Source organism: Acomys russatus, chromosome 17 (genome assembly GCF_903995435.1).
Source record: "Acomys russatus chromosome 17, mAcoRus1.1, whole genome shotgun sequence".
Lineage (NCBI taxonomy): Eukaryota > Metazoa > Chordata > Mammalia > Rodentia > Muridae > Acomys > Acomys russatus.
This window is the reverse complement of record NC_067153.1, coordinates 17510435-17526314: the sequence shown is the minus strand read 5'-3', so window position 1 is coordinate 17526314 and position 15880 is coordinate 17510435. Positions and strand designations below refer to the sequence as shown.

General features: G+C 45.6%; 1 protein-coding gene across 2 annotated transcripts in view; it reads left to right on the top strand.

Annotated features, from left to right (window-relative positions):
- Tg (thyroglobulin) overlaps nucleotides 1–15880 on the top strand; it is a 175191-nt gene that overhangs the window by 80517 nt on the left and 78794 nt on the right. For both annotated transcript variants that reach the window (XM_051159577.1, XM_051159576.1), the window contains exons 36-41: nucleotides 908–1042; nucleotides 2434–2598; nucleotides 5788–6010; nucleotides 7653–7746; nucleotides 10296–10455; nucleotides 13818–14020. In XM_051159577.1, the coding sequence (XP_051015534.1) occupies nucleotides 908–1042; nucleotides 2434–2598; nucleotides 5788–6010; nucleotides 7653–7746; nucleotides 10296–10455; nucleotides 13818–14020 (980 nt within the window). The remainder of the gene's footprint in view (nucleotides 1–907; nucleotides 1043–2433; nucleotides 2599–5787; nucleotides 6011–7652; nucleotides 7747–10295; nucleotides 10456–13817; nucleotides 14021–15880) is intronic.

The window sequence follows — 15880 nt, the reverse complement described above, 5'->3', positions numbered from 1 at the left end:
CACTGGCAAGCCATGCCAATATCCATGAACATCATTTTCTTTATGTTTAAAAACAAGATGTCATGACTATTTCTTCTGGGAAACAGACTGTGAGGTGGACACTTGCATGAGGTCATTCTTAACACGCAGTGCTATTGGCCATGTTTGCACATGGAATATTGTAGGGGTCAGCACCATAGGGAAATGGAGCAGGACTTCTCAGGACTGGGAAGAAGACACTCATAGCAGAGAATCAAACAATGGTCTAGCCCATCTCTCTGGCAACAACTGCTGAGTCAGCTCCTTTTGAGGTCAGGGAAGACCCTGGACCCATCTGCATGCTTTACTTCTGGATGTGAGCTGTCCCTGAGGAAGAAGCCAATTTTTCTGGAAAGAGGGTCAGTGGTAAAGAATGACTTAGTTGGGACACCAGACACTAAGGAGACATGATAACTTCACTTATGTAGGGGTTTAGGTCGTCTGTCATGGCGCCCCTACAGAGCGCAATGGGATCATGAAGATGAATAGGTGGAATGTCTACAGAGGGCCTGGAACTCCATCCCTACGGCTATCTTTGTGGTGCTGTGACCTCTATTGTGTCACTGTGTCACTGCTTCTTTGTTGTCTCCACTTTCCTCACCTCTTTTGTCTTGATTTACAAACACAGACATGCTTTCACTTGCTTGTCTAATTTTCAACCTTTGAACTGCTAGACTTGAGCCCAGTGCTTGTCCAACAGAAAAACTTAAGTAGTTATTGAATGGAGGTAAAAAGGTATAGTGTCATACAATAGAACAGACAAAGGCAGAGGGTCACACAGTGGAAATCTCATAGAGGTCTCTGGGGTAGCTTTTGGGGTACTCCCCCACTATCTTCATTCTGTACCTGATGACTTCCACATGTGATTGCCCCCCATTTTGTCTCCCAGTTGCACTAGACTCCTGGCAGACCCTGTCCATCTCTTCAGTGATTGTAGATCCATCCATCAAGCACTTCGATGTTGCCCATATCAGCACCACAGTTACCAGTAACATCTCCGAGGCCCAAGACTTCTGCTTGCAAGGTAAGGGAATCCCCTCAGAGAGGGTTCAACAGAGCCTCAGCCAAGTTCTGTCCTGGACACCAACTAAAGACAGACAAAAGAGTCCATGATGTCCTGGCAGTGCCTGACTGGAAACAGCTAACAGAAAAGGAAAGACATGAGAGTCTTCCCACTCCTCACGGGCCAATCTAGAGTCAGTTTGCAGTAGCCAACTGGCTTTGAGCCAGTACAAAAGAAGATCAGCAGACAGGAGTGGGATTATTGTCAGGGTGAGAAAAAAAGATCTGTGTGGAGCCAGGTGGGCATCCTTAGAAAGCAGATGGGCTGTCATTGTGAGAAGGTGTGTGTACCCTGGACTGGATTCTTGGACTAAGCCAACATCTATGGGTAAATACTAAATTATAAGAGATGTGTTTAAAGCAATTTGAAGAATGTTCTAGTTGGCACAATTATCCCCAGGTGCACCTTTGGTGATATTTAAAGAATAACTAGGTCATCACACATTTCTAATATTCCACAAAGATTTTTCCTTTTCAAAGAGTGGCTGAGTTCAGTTGACATTTGCACCCAAAGATTCTGAACCCTTTTGGCCTATACAAATGCTGGGTATCACCTTCTCCACATGACTGGATGTTTACCATGAAGACTATTTGCCATGTACAGATTGGAAGCTGTGTATGACGCAGCTCTGGACAGTGTCATTCAGAGCCTGGGCTTTGAATAAAAGACACAACTTACACAGCTCAGCCAGTCCAGTGAGGCTGCCCCATTTCCAGAGCTATTCTCAGTACTGAATGCCATGAAGTAGGTTAAACTGTATAAGACAGCACATGGATTGCACAGGAAAAGGCATAGCTCAAGAACACACTGAGCATGTCACAGGCTAGGGAAGCACCAGAGGAGGCCAAAGGTGGCAGATCTGAGGACAATGCCCGGAGATGTAATGTAGAGAGTTGTGCTGAATATGAAGCCCATGGGGAGCTGTGGAAATGTCTTTGAAGCAAGTGGATGAAAAGAGCACATTTATGAGATGATTAAACAAACAAACACACCTGGCCCTTTTGTGTAAAATATCTCCATGGAGGGTTGGGTTTCTACCACCACTGTTTTATTCTCAGCCATAGCCCAGAATTTGTGAATGAGTTCTTCTATAGTGGAGAGATAGATAAGTAAATAGATAGACTAAAAGATGGGCGTACACATTGGTGGATATATGACTGAGTAGAAGGATGGGTGGATAATGGATGACTTTGTGGATGAATGACTAGGATGGATGATTAAATGCATGTATAGTAAAGTACATGGAAAGATGGGTACATGGATAGATGGGTACATGCATGGATGTAGTGAATCACTATTGCACAAATGAGGTGACAGCTCTAAGTCCATGCCTCTCTTTCTCTCTTTTCTAGAATGTTCCCGTCACCAGGCTTGCCTTGTCACCACCCTGAAAATCCAGCTAGGGGCTGTGAGATGTGTGTTCTATCCTGACATACAGAGCTGCATACACAGCCTACGGAGCCAGACCTGCTGGCTTCTGCTCCGGGAAGAGGCTACCTACATCTACCGGAAGTCTGGTGAGCCTCACACTGGGCCTTTGGGGCTGGAGATGGCTAGGAAGGACGTTTGCTTGGTGATTTGGCGAATAGTGGCTCTGAAACTCTTAAGGGAGACTTTGCCAAAGGTACCGGCTAGGTAATATTCTCCTGGGCGAAATAGGGGAGGTAAGAGAAAGTCCTATTTATGTATCACACTTATTCTCTGAATCACAGAAACTATTTGGACCTTTGACTTCCATAAGATAATAACTAAATGTGTTGTGTTGTATTAATGCCGTGTGGTTAGGTAGGCTCTTGCTTTGTACCTTATTCTGCCTGCAGGACTGGCACCTTCTCCTTATGTTGGAAATCAGCACTCTGTGGCACAGAGAAGTCAGGTGACTTCCCTGACTTCACATAGCTAATGATGGCAGAAGGGTGGGAATAAAGCAGCAGATCTGTTCCCTACTATCACCTCCTACCTCAGGAGGTGCTGCCTAGTGAGTAGGTCATAACAGCTCAGAGGGAACCTTCTCAGCTCAGTTGAGTTTAAAATCATCCAGGACTGGGGCTATAGTTGATTAGTAGGGTTTTTACCTAGCATGCACAGGCCCTGGGTTCTACCCACAGCACTACATATAAATGAATGATCACATTTAGTGTATGACAGGCACTTGTGACCCAGTCAAGGGGAAAGATTTATATAAGTCTATCACTGAGGAAACCAATAAAGAGCTGTCCAGCCCAGGGCATACAGCTGCTTCCCATGATGCGGAAGAGATCTCGTCCATCTTAGCAGTCACAGGACACGTGATTTACAGCTGTTGGTAATATAGTCATGATTTGTACTTTAGCCCTCCTAGCAAACAGTTGCCTCTTTCCATCATGTTTCCATTTGGGGTTCTACCTCATACTACAGTAGTTTTTATTTTTAATGAAGTATTTCTTCTTTCTCCCTCTATCCATCTTCTGCTCTCTCACTCTTCCTTATTCTTTCTTCATCTTTTCCAATATCTCTTACTTATTCCTTCCATCTATTTACCCACTTATCCATATGCATTACCTCCATCCATTCATTCCCTGTCCCTCTGTCTTCTCCCTTTATCCTCTCTTTGTCTTTCCCTTATTCCTTTAACTTGCTTAGTCACTTATCCTTTATTCTTCCTCCATCCTCCCAACTCACCTTGCATCCATCTATCTCTCTGTCTTTCCCTCCTTCCATCTGACCACTCACATGTACAGGTCCTTCCATTGGCCAGGCACCAGCCTTAACACATACACTTTGTTGCCATTCATTCTTGACAACATTGTGTTATAGGGCTGCTACCATTCACGATGCACATGAGGGAATTTGAGGGTCAGACACAACACAAGCTTTCACCAAATTCATTTGTTCCAGGCATCAGGTGAGGAACAGGTGTGCTACCAGAGCATTATGGATTCTGCTTCAGCCTGCTGAGCCTTGTGGCCAGGTCACCACTAGACACCATAGCAGGCTATTTAGCTTTATAATCCTCTGACATATCTCCTATGAAATTTTTTATTGAGTATAGTACTTTGTTCTGGCTGCTATAGAATCACCAGATAGATATTGATTACAACTTTCCATAACCTAGTGACAACTCAAAATGACCCTAGATATGATTAATATCTCCTTGGGTTAAGAAATGCTTCCAGCCGAGAATCACTGCATCCAGCAATGATTCTTTGTGAATGGTTAGGCTTCTGCCCACAGCCTTCTCTCTTGCATTTCTGTTTGTCATCACTATGATAGACACATTTTTATAGAGTGAGCTATGTAGAAAACAGATGGCTTTGTTTTCTGTCATCTCAGTGCAAAGCAAGCCTACCTTAGGACAATAAGAGATTTCTTGCATCTGTCCATCATCCATCCATCCATCCATCCATCCATCCATCCATCCATCCACAAATACATAATACATATATACATATACATACTTAACACACACACACACACACACACACACACACACATATCACCACCACCACCACCACAACCACCCACATCTTTTTTTCCTGTTTTTTATAGGTTAATTGTCCAAGGCCTAAGTCTTATAAGAAACCATCTTAAGACTCTTAGCATTGAGCCTGTGTCCCACTAAAGTTTACTGAATCAACAAATGAGAGGGAAGAGAGGCAGGAGCAGAAACAATATAGGGTAGCCCTCAGTGAACGGATTAGTGTGGTGGCATGGCTTTGGAGAACTTCCAGTTCACTAAACAGGGATAAGTGGCACCAGATATGACCTTATAAACCAAGACGTGAGACATGAACCCCAGAAGGGAAGGCCTGGAAGAGGAGGCCTGAAGTGATGAACCAATAGGAAGGGGGAACTCTGACCAGACCTAACTTATGTGAATAGGAATGGCTGGGCTAGGGCAGAAGAGAAAGCTGAGTCCTGAATCACCCATCACAGCCTGTCTTCACCCTAGGGCTGTAAACCCTTTACAAGACTGAAAAAAGAGTGTTCCAGACATATTTCAAAAATAAATTGTGGACAGACTCACTTGTCCCAAATCTGTGCTAGCTGACTGGAGAAATGCTTTTATCCATCTTTCAGTAGGAGTGATCCAGGCCTTCTTGGGAATAAGAAAATAAGAGTTATGCTTGATGATAGGTCTTACTCCAGACTCCTGGTGAATGGACCATCTCTCACTGTAGGCCCAAATGTCCCTTTTCTAGGCTCCCAGGTGTGAGGTATGGACCTGGCTTAGCATTTGCTCTTCAGGAACATTAGAAAAATACAAGAGGGCTGGAGAGATGGCTCAGAGGTTAAGAGCACCGTCTGCTCTTCCGAAGGTCCCGAGTTCAATTCCCAGCAACCACATGGTGGCTTACAACCACCTGTAATGAGATCTGGTGTTTTCTTGTGGTGGGCAGGCACATGTGTGGGCAGGATAGTGTATAAATAATAAATAAATATTTAACAAAAAAAAGAAAACTACAAGAGATAGTTCATGAACAGGAGCCAAAGAGCCCTTGCATCTGCTTCATGCCTCATGGAGCAGCCTCTGCTATTACTATTCACAATTGGTGCTGTTGACATTGAATGCTAATCTTGGCCAATTCTTAACTATGGAGGAGCATGACCACTGATATTTTCAAGCTCCCTCAAACTGCAAGGATATTTGTTTTCTTGCTGCAAGCCACCAGGAATGCCACCTCTCACTATCTTTGTCCACCTCTCTGCTCTTGCCTTCTCACCAGGAATCCCATTGCTCCACTCTGATGTAACATCCACACCTTCTATACGCATTGACCCCTTTGGCCAGCTTCAGGGTGGGTCCCAAGTTGTCAAGGTGGGCACTTCCTGGAAGCAGGTATACCAGTTCCTTGGAGTTCCATATGCTGCCCCACCCTTGGCCGACAACCGCTTCCAGGCACCAGAGCTCTTGAATTGGACAGGCTCCTGGGATGCCACCAAGCCAAGGTATGGAACAAGTGACACTATTTTCCTGAGTGCCCAAAGAATGCCTATTCTTGTCCAATCCATCATGGCAGAGCCAGGTGTTCTGGTTAGAACAAGATATGGTAATGCATTCCATTAAATAACACTAGGGCTGACACGAGTGCCCAGCTTCAATAGGTCCCTGCTACTTTGCTCACAGGTAGGTTATCTGGTGAAAGGCCTGTATGTTCTGCTCTAGGCAGTGGTACTGGAACCTAGGCAAAGGTGGTGTTGCATTTACGAGCATGGATCTTCCAAGGTCTTCTTGGGCATTTTTGTCCAGGAACATGAAGCTGTGGGAGAATCTGCAAGAAGTTCATATGGGCCAGGCCTGAAATGGCCATGTACATCATACCGGTCTTGTAGGTTTCAAAGTCAGCAACATCTGATGTACTAAAGGTGCTTTCTCTTTCTTTCTTTCACCTTCTTTTCTCCATCTTGTTCTTTTTTCCCTCTCTTTCTGAGATAGGGTCTCATTATGTAGTTCCAGGCTGGCCTTTAACATCTTGAGTAGTTTGGACTACATATATATCGCCATGCCTGGCTAGACACGTAACTTAATGGAATTGGAAATGCAGCAGGCTGGGAAAGGTAAATAAGTCAATGTAAAGAAAATTAAGAGGACGCCTCCCTAACTAGAACAATATAGGTGCTGTAGTTTTCTTTCTTCTCCCCCTTCTTTTCTGAGCTCATCACTCAGATCCCATCATTTTCCATCATCAAACCTTTAATGATATTCATTACATATCATGTAAACATTGACATGCGATGAATACCACTGGAGTATTTTGTGAGAAATAGCTTAGTCCTCAGGGGTATAGGCACTAGGGTGGTACTTCTGTCACCTGCAACCCCACCTGGGGTCCTATGGTTCTGTCCTCAGGAGCAGTGTTATCCATGCCCTCTACAGCCACTTTTTAGCTGCTGAACCTAGAAGGATGAGTGAGGGGCTCCTGAAGCCCCATGGAAAGTATGACAGTAGAACAGCAAAGGAAGGTGGGTCAGAGTGAAGTTAAGTTGGCCCTACCATTGGGAAAGACCAAACCCAGAGGCACTAAATAGAGACTCTTTCTATACTATGATGTATCCAGGGAACAGAAGAGGTAGATAAACACCCGATCATGGGTAGATAGTAACTAGAGAGCTCAGTCATTATAGCCTGGGTTTGGCAACTCTTAGGAGATGAATCCAGTGGCCTTGTGTAGATGATCCTTGAGTATCCATTAGGAATGGTCTCAGATGAGTCAAGAGGACACTTGAACTGGCATCCAATCCTCTTGACTGATGGGGGAGGTGGATCTGACATCTCTTCTCAGGGCAGAGACCGTGCATTACAGTTAGGAAGGGCCAAGGTCTTGCCAGCTTCCAGCCTCCTTCTCTGGCCTGGTCCCTGGGTGTCATGTTTACCTCTGAGTGACAAGTTTCTACACAGGCCAAATAATGCCATAGACATATTGCTATGCCTTCTATTTCCTGGCCATACCTATGACTTAGAGCTTTGTCACTGTTTCAGAGCTAAAGAAAAACCAGGCATTTGGTTTTGGTCATCAGTGGTGAGTATGGAGGAAGGATAGGACAGGCTCCTTTCTTATTTTTCTGAAAATTCCATGCCTTATTTCTGCAGGGCCAGTTGCTGGCAGCCAGGTACCCGTACCCCGACACCACCCCAAATCAGTGAAGATTGCTTGTATCTCAACGTGTTTGTCCCTGAGAACCTGGTGAGTTTAGGAGCACCTGCAGTATTCTCTAATGAATAGCTCCCTTTGGCAACCCTGTTCCCTCCTTCCCTGAGCTCCACAGAGCCTGTGTTCCTACAGCATTACCCTTAGAGGCACTGAGATCCCTTTATGAGGGCTGGAAAGGAGTGAAGGGCCTCAGAACTTCCCAGGAAGGCTCTTGTGTGAGATGCATGAAGATGAAGTGCTAGACTGTGACCTCGACCACAATTCTTCCTATATATGCTTACGAAGCCACTGCTGTCTTGGGGTTGAGTGGTTGGAGGAGCACAGTCTCTGGAAGGAGAAGGGAAGCAGGAGCACATGTGGTACATATGGGCCTGGGAACAACAGCTAGGAAACTTGGTGCTACTGCATGATGGCCTCGGTGAGCACAGACATGAACGCTCTCACTAGCCACATTATGGAGCGTAGAAGGGAGGAGGTGACAAAGTTTCATTCTGCCCAGAGCTGGTCACACTACAACCCTACCATGCTGGAAACATCAGCCCTCCCAGATCTCACTCCTTCAAGTATCCTTACAAAGGCAACTCGGGTTCTATGAGCCCAAGGTAGCAGCTTAGAGGGAGGGAAGAGAAGTGGCATGGCATCTGATCTCAAAGAGCTTGTGAGAATTACACCAGTTCTTCATTAGGTAGGTGCCTGGTCTGTGGCTTTATGGGGCAGTGACACATAAGAGGAACCTTGGGAATGGCGGTAAAATTGGCATGGTAAGACCACAACTGAAGAAATGAGTTGCTTCCACTAGAAGTGAAAAGTATATATAGGGGGACATAATCCCCCTCAGGAACAGTCATAGGGGAGGGGAATAATGGGAAAATGGGGGGGGGAGGAATGGGAGGATACAAGGGATGGGATAAACATTGAGATGTAACAAGAATAAATTAATAAAAAAAAAAAAAAAACAACCCTACAACAACAAAAAAAACAAAAAAACAAAAAAACAAAAAAACAAAAAAAAAAAAAAAAGAAAAAAGAAATGTTCAGTGTAGTTCATCATCAGGTAAATGCAAAGGAAAATGACTCTAAGAGTCCATCTTACACCATCAAAATGGGTTAAAAAAAAAAAAAAAAAAAAAAAAAAAAGAAAAGTAACCATGGTCATTTGGGCATAGATAGTGACAGGGTGGAAAGAGAACAAACAGGGGAGGGGGTGGCCTGTCTGGAGTATGACTGCAGGCCTCCTAGCACCCCTCAGCGACCTTAATCACTCTCGCAGGTGAGAGGGCTGGGAGCTTAGTCTGACATTCCCAGGTCACTCCGTAGGAGAATAATTACAGCAAATTGGTTGAGGCTGGAGTTAGGTGCTGTATGGCTTACAGAGCATTTTATACTTATGACGTCAGAAATAAAAAGATAAAATATAGGCAGATATGCCATCTTGAAGCTAGTAAGAGCTAGCTGATGTAAGGACATGCAGGCCCCTGGACAGAGTAGAGAATGAGCCCTATTTCTTGACTCTGACTCCAGGGCTTCCTCCCCCAAGTACCCCTGTGGGTATTTGGCTGATGATCTTGGGCCATTGTTATAGCCCTATTGTAGTCTTCAGGAAGGGGGTTGATCTCAGCAATGTGAGACCTGCACCCAACTGACAGGTCCTGAAGAAAAGGCCCTACCTAGCCTGTGGATGCTTTGTATCACAGAGGACACAGAGGCTGGATGGAACCTCTGTTATCAATATTGGATAATTACAGCCAACTGTAAACTCATCCCCAGGGTTTACCCTGCCCTGTTCCATAGTCCCTGAGACAATGAGGCTCAGTGTCAGAGCTAGCCTTCCTTGAGGTCCATAAAAGCCTGCATGGAAAATCCACATTCCCACACAGTAGGAACCTTAAGATTGAGTGTCACCAAGGTAAATGCCTCAGAATACACTGGAAGAGAGACCAGGCCTGGCATTTGGAACTTGTCACTGTGCAGCTACAAGGACCAAGAAGTCTTCTGTAATAGACCAGGGTACTGGGAGGAAGGAGTGCTTCATGTCTTTTTTGAGCCTTGTCCATACCCCTACTCCCTTACTTCTGAAAGTCTCCATTTTCCTGCCCGTATAATAGGTGCAGTAAACTCCTTAGGGCTGCCATCACAGACCTCCCCAGTCAGACAACCTGAACCACATATACTTGCTTTTCTCACATTTCAGAAGCTTGAAGTCTAAGATCAAATGGCCACATGGCAGTTTCCCCCTGCCCATTGCCTACCTTCTTGGCTTGCATGTAGTACCTTCTCCCAGGGTCTTCCCCTTGTGTATGGCTGTGTACAAATCCCTTCTCTTTAAAAGGATTCTTATGGGATCAGAGTTCACACATAGTGCTACAATCAAGCCTCCAAGTATGATCACTTTCTGAGCTATGGATCCAGGCATCAGTGTATGAATTTGGAGGCTAAAATTCAGTCCATTGGATAGGGTTAAACGTGTACCAAGGTAGGGCTGGCAAGAAGAGTAGTGTGGGTTCACAGTCTGGTTTCATGAATGGCAGTTATCCCTTCCACAAGCTCAACTTCAACCTCTTCTATCTCTCTAATCCCTTTAGGTCCCCAATGCATCAGTTCTGGTGTTCTTCCACAATACCATGGAGACAGAAGGCAGTGGAGGACAGCTGACTATTGATGGCTCCATCCTGGCTGCAGTTGGCAACTTCATAGTAGTCACTGCCAACTACAGACTTGGGGTCTTTGGCTTCCTGAGTTCAGGTGAGCTTCTGGTGTTATGAGCAGGGCAATGATCCTTCCTCCACTATAAAAGCTAACTAAGACAATTTGTTTAAAAGAGGAAGTGTTCTAGTCTCACTGCAAATCTGTTTGAGATCCTAGTCATGCTCCCCTCTGCCAGCTGCTTGGGCAGAGTAGAGTCCTGGCCCAGCACAATCACCCTCTATCTTATCTGCCTAACTATACCTCTGTGATAGGGGAAGTGTAGGGCAGTAGTAGAGAGGGTAGGGCATTGGGATATAAAGAGCTATGGCCAGTACTGGCTGTCATCAGCAGTATGACCTCAGACCTACCAACCCTCCCTTTCTTCCAGTGTGTTAGATCTCCCCTCTCTAAAATAAGAATGGTCTTTCTCTACTTTCAAAGCTAAGAAAGATGGTGAATTCAAGAGGTTTTTCAAGTCCTTGAGTATAGGAATATCCTCTGAGTCCTGGGGTGGACAGGTGCAAGGCAGGAAAGCCAGAAAGAATGTGGGTGGGTGGTCTGTGCTAGGAGAGGACCATGTAGTATGAAGGCTTAAAAGCCCCAAGAAGTACTAGGGTGGCCTACACAGCAGGCAGTAGTTAATGTAAAACATCTTAAAGCTGGTAGACATTCTAATGAAGGGCAGCTTTGGGTTTTCTTTGGAGCAATAGGTTCAGTTGAGAGCTGTGGATGTAAGTAGAACCTTCTGCATTCTCCATCTCCTGAAAGATGCTAGGATGTGTGAGAGGTGAAGGCAGTATGGGTGCTGGAGTTTTGTGCACGTTTTTCTGGGGTGTAGAGGATTATTCACGTGTGACCTTTCTTTTTTTTAGAAAGAAAAAAAATCCTTTTTTTTTTTTTCCTCCATTCAAATACAAAGCCATCTCTCTGGATCTTTAAGTGACATTTGGGGCTTAGCTGACTGAAGCTGGCCCCAGAGAGCTCTTTCCAGACACAGCTAATTTTGGCTCAAGGCTTCTCTAGACAGCAGAGTGACTTTCCACATGTTCTCTGTTCTGAGAGGGATGGGAATTAGGATTTCAGAGAGTGAAATCTTGAAAATTCATGCCCTTCTGGACAGGCAAACTCATTTCAACCTCTGGTGTAGGCATCTGAGAGAAGGTGACTGAAACTTCCAGAACACCTACTCCTTTCTGACTTACACCAATGCTTCCTGAACATTTGGGGAAAAAAACTAAAAAACTCAGTGAGAAGCAGCGAGTTAGACTTCAGAGGAATGCGTGGATTCCTTCACACAGTTCTCATGCAGCACTGGGGCCTGACTGCTATGCCATTTTCCAGGGGAGAGACCAAGGATCAGAGAGGCCAAAGCCCTTGCTGATCATCCACAGACAGTGGCAGACTAAGCTTAGACTCATCTCTCTGCTGCTCAGACAGCAGCAACGAGAAACCCTGGACCACAGCAGCTTCTCAGAGGTCTAGAAGTCACCTATCCCCTGCCTTTGTATGCCTGAAGAGAATATGCATTAGGAGGTGTGGACACTAAAGAGTTTGTGCACTGGGAAGTGTATACACAGGAAATACGCACATTGTGAGGTGTGTGTGTGTGATACGGAATGTGTACACTGGAGTGGGTGTACACTGGGAACTATGCTCCAGGGCTGCTTTCTGCCTTCAGCAGTTCGTGGCACAGTACTTGGCACTGGAGGAGGCCAGATTTGTCTTTGTTTGCTGAGGCCTTACTGAAGAACCCCAGTTCTTATTTCCCAAGAATTCAAAGACTGCAGAACTTCTACGTTAATCCTCATCACACAGTGGGAAGCAAGCACCAGAACGTTTCTCTCACTTTGTTCCTGGTGATGAAGGCTGTGGCTATCTCTTACTAGACTCTCGGGCTTTGTTCTTACTCACCACCCTGTTCTTCTGGACACTTAGAGGCCCAGAGGAAACACACACATTGATCTTGACAAATAGGACCCAGGAGCGATCGAAAAGCACCACAGTGAGGACAGGGCTGACCATTAGCTTCACCAGGCCCAAAACACAGAAAGCATTAGCAGAGAAGTTGCACAGCTGGAAAAGTGGTTTGTGTTATTTATGTGCTCCGAGCTGGTATTCTCTTCAGCACTGTAAATAGTGGGTCAGGCAGTGAGCAGGTAAGATTTTCCTACCTTTTCTATTTGGGAATATAGGAGGTCTTTCCAATCTTTTCTTGTTTATTATAGAATGCCCTCAATCATAGCTATAGCTGTGAAGTCTCAGAGTTGGATGTGGAGCTTAAGAGAGTTGTGGGCCTGTGTGTGTGTGTGTGTGTGTGTGTGTGTGTGTGTGTGTGTGTGTACGTGTGTGTGTGCAGATGGTGATGGGTATTCTGTACTCTTTCTTTTTACTGTGGCAAGATATCTGACAAAAATGGAGTTTGCTTTGGCTCCACCTCACATCTTGATAGTACAGTCCATCATGAGCTTAAGGTTTCTGATAACACAGTGCAGGACACAGAGCAGACTGAGTACTGGAACTCTGTTCATTTTCGCCTTTGCACACAGCTCAGGAGCCTAGCCCATGGGATGGTGCCTCGCTCATTCAGTGCTGGCTCAGTCTAAGCCAGTCTAGCAACTTGCTTGCAGAACCACCCAGAGACTCCCGTACTAGGTGCCCTGCCAAGCCTGTAAAGGCAGAACCAGAAAAGACAAGATATGTGTGAACTTCAGATGACACCAGAGTGAAGTTTAGTGTCTACAGTCTGAGACTGGAGGACCCGCCTGTGGAATAGATGAACAAGGAGCCTCTATTACTGCAATGTGGAACAACCAACGAACAGTGCAGTGTCTGAAAAGAGCTAATGAGATATATACATTTTTGATATTCTGTATGTGTGTGAATAATTTTATTGAAAATGGTGCTGCATCTTAAACAAATGGTTATTAAATTCTGTGGTATAGGAAGGAGGCATGGACTCAGTGGCATACTTCTTAAGCCACAGAGGATTAGCATAAAGAAGACTGTTCTTCCTTGCCTGGCCTGGTCTAGCCTCTGTTTGATGGGTCCACCTGTAGTAGGGTCTGAGCCCTCAGCTGGGAACCAGCTCCTTCCCTGGCCTGGAACTGAACATGCACAGCCTCTGGCCACTCCTTTACATTGCCTTGTCCATTGACAGATGAGAAGCCATGGCTCCGTGAACAGAGATGTTCCCAGTTGCCTGGCTAGTCAGTCCAAAGTGCAGAGATAAGGCAAAGCATATTTTATTCCAAATTTCAGATTCTTCTCAGTGTCCTCACGTGTGTTTGTAGCTTATGGTACTGGCCTGGGTGAACAGGAGCTCAAAGCCCCTCAGGGAGCCTTGTGTCTGACACAGCACTGTGATCTTAACACCCAACGCGGTTGCAACACACAGGCTAATGGCATCCCTCTTTTTGTAGGCTCTGACGAGGTGGCTGGCAACTGGGGACTGCTGGATCAGGTGGCAGCTCTGACCTGGGTGCAGACCCACATTGGAGCATTTGGTGGGGACCCTCAGCGTGTGACACTAGCAGCAGACCGTGGTGGGGCCGATGTGGCCAGCATCCACCTTCTCATCACCAGGGCTACCAGGCTCCAGCTCTTCAGGAGGGCTCTGCTTATGGTGAGTGGTATGGCTTGCTTTCATTGCTGTCCAGCGACCTCCCTGAATTTGGAGACTAACTGGCTGCAGTTTTTGGTCTTCTCTCATCCCTCATGCTGTCATGGATCCTGCTCTGGCTGTCACTGTAGGCATATGTGGTCCAGGAAACTGAAAGACTTCTGGACAGCTTTCCACTCATGTGGAAAATTCTACATGACTGGGTGTCTCTACTCACTGGATCTTTATTGGGGTTACATGCATTTGTCAGTATAGAAAACTCACTGCTTGGGACTTTATCTAGTGGGCTGAGATGGGGATACTGCTGCTGTTACTGCTGCTGCTGCTGCTGCTAATGATGATGATGATGATGATGATGATGATGATGATGATGATTCAATGATGTTGATGGTGACAAGAAGGAAGAAATGATCTAATTGTCTACATGAGAGATGTTCTGCCACTGACTAGGCTTCTGTGTATATTGAGCATCTGGGTGTTCGTCAGCACTGTGTTTGATGGTGCAGTACCGTGATAAATCAGACACATCTTAGTCCATAGGAGGCTTAAGGGTTTCAGGGCAAGAGATTCACATGTTCAAGGCAGATCATGGGGCATTTAAACAGAAGCCCCTGACAAAGATAAGGGGTGGTAATGGTGTGAAGGGACATGGCTCTGCAGGGAATGTCTGAGTGAAAGGCTAAAGGCTGAGCAAGCAGTAACCAGAGGCAGCACCTTGGTGACAGTGACAGTGTGGAGACAGTGTCTGAATAGTGCCTGCCTGGTGTATAGCTTGGGCTTTTCCTGTGCATGTGGAAACTACCCAAGGGGTTTGCTTGTGTCTCCTATTATGATCCTAGCCATTTTTAAGAGTCTGGTCAGAAACACTAACGTCATTCCCAGTGCTGTGTGGCCATTTTTATCATATGTAGATACTCTGTACCCACTAAATGTGAGCCCTATACTTTTGTATCCCCAAAGCCACAGGGCAGCTCTCTTCTTCTTCATTCTGATTTTCTCTACTCTAGGACCTCTTATTGGTGGAAACGGGCTGTTCGTGATTTGTGTGTTTCATGTAAAACACTGTCTCTAAGCTTCACCAAGACTATGGCACATTTTATAAAACCCTTTGGCTTTGGATATGAACAATATTTCATAGTGGGGATAGACCTGTTTGTGTGTCCGTTGACTTACCTCTCAATGGAAATATTTTTCTTCTGGCTACAGTGAGCAGTACTTCTGGGATCAAGGTGGACATCCGAGGCTTTTAAAACCGGCAGGAAACTGGTTTGAGATCCCATCTTGGAAAGAACCCCTTAGAGCTGAAAAAAGGGAGAATTTTAAAAGTGTATATTTCAGCAGAGATGTAGGGAGAAGGCCTCCAGTAACCCAAGCTAAGGAAAGATGGAGGAGGTGCTGGGGAGATGACGTACTCAATAAACTACAGACGTGTGTGTGTGTGTGTGTGTGTGTGTGTGTGTGTGTGTGTGTGTGTGTGTGTGAATCCATAAAATCTGCATCATGTGGAAAAGTAGGATGTGGCAGGGTTTGCTTATACTCCTACCACCAGAGAAGAGGAGGCATCTCCATCCCTGAGTTTCTCTGTCCAGCCTAGCTTACTTGGCAAGACGAAGCTAGTGTAATACCCATACTTTTCTTATGCTTCTTGCTGATGGGTTCTATCTTGAAGCAGATCTACCTTGGTGAGAGCTTGGAGCATGAACACCTTCCAGGTCCTGGTATTAAACCCAGTCATTTGTGTTCTAGGCTAACCCTAGAGGTATTCCTCCAGGGCCCTTTCAGCAACTGGACCCTTGTCAGGACCTTGAGATTCTCGAATGCCTTCACTAGGCCCAGAAGGCAGACTTTTTCTTTGTGGAGTTT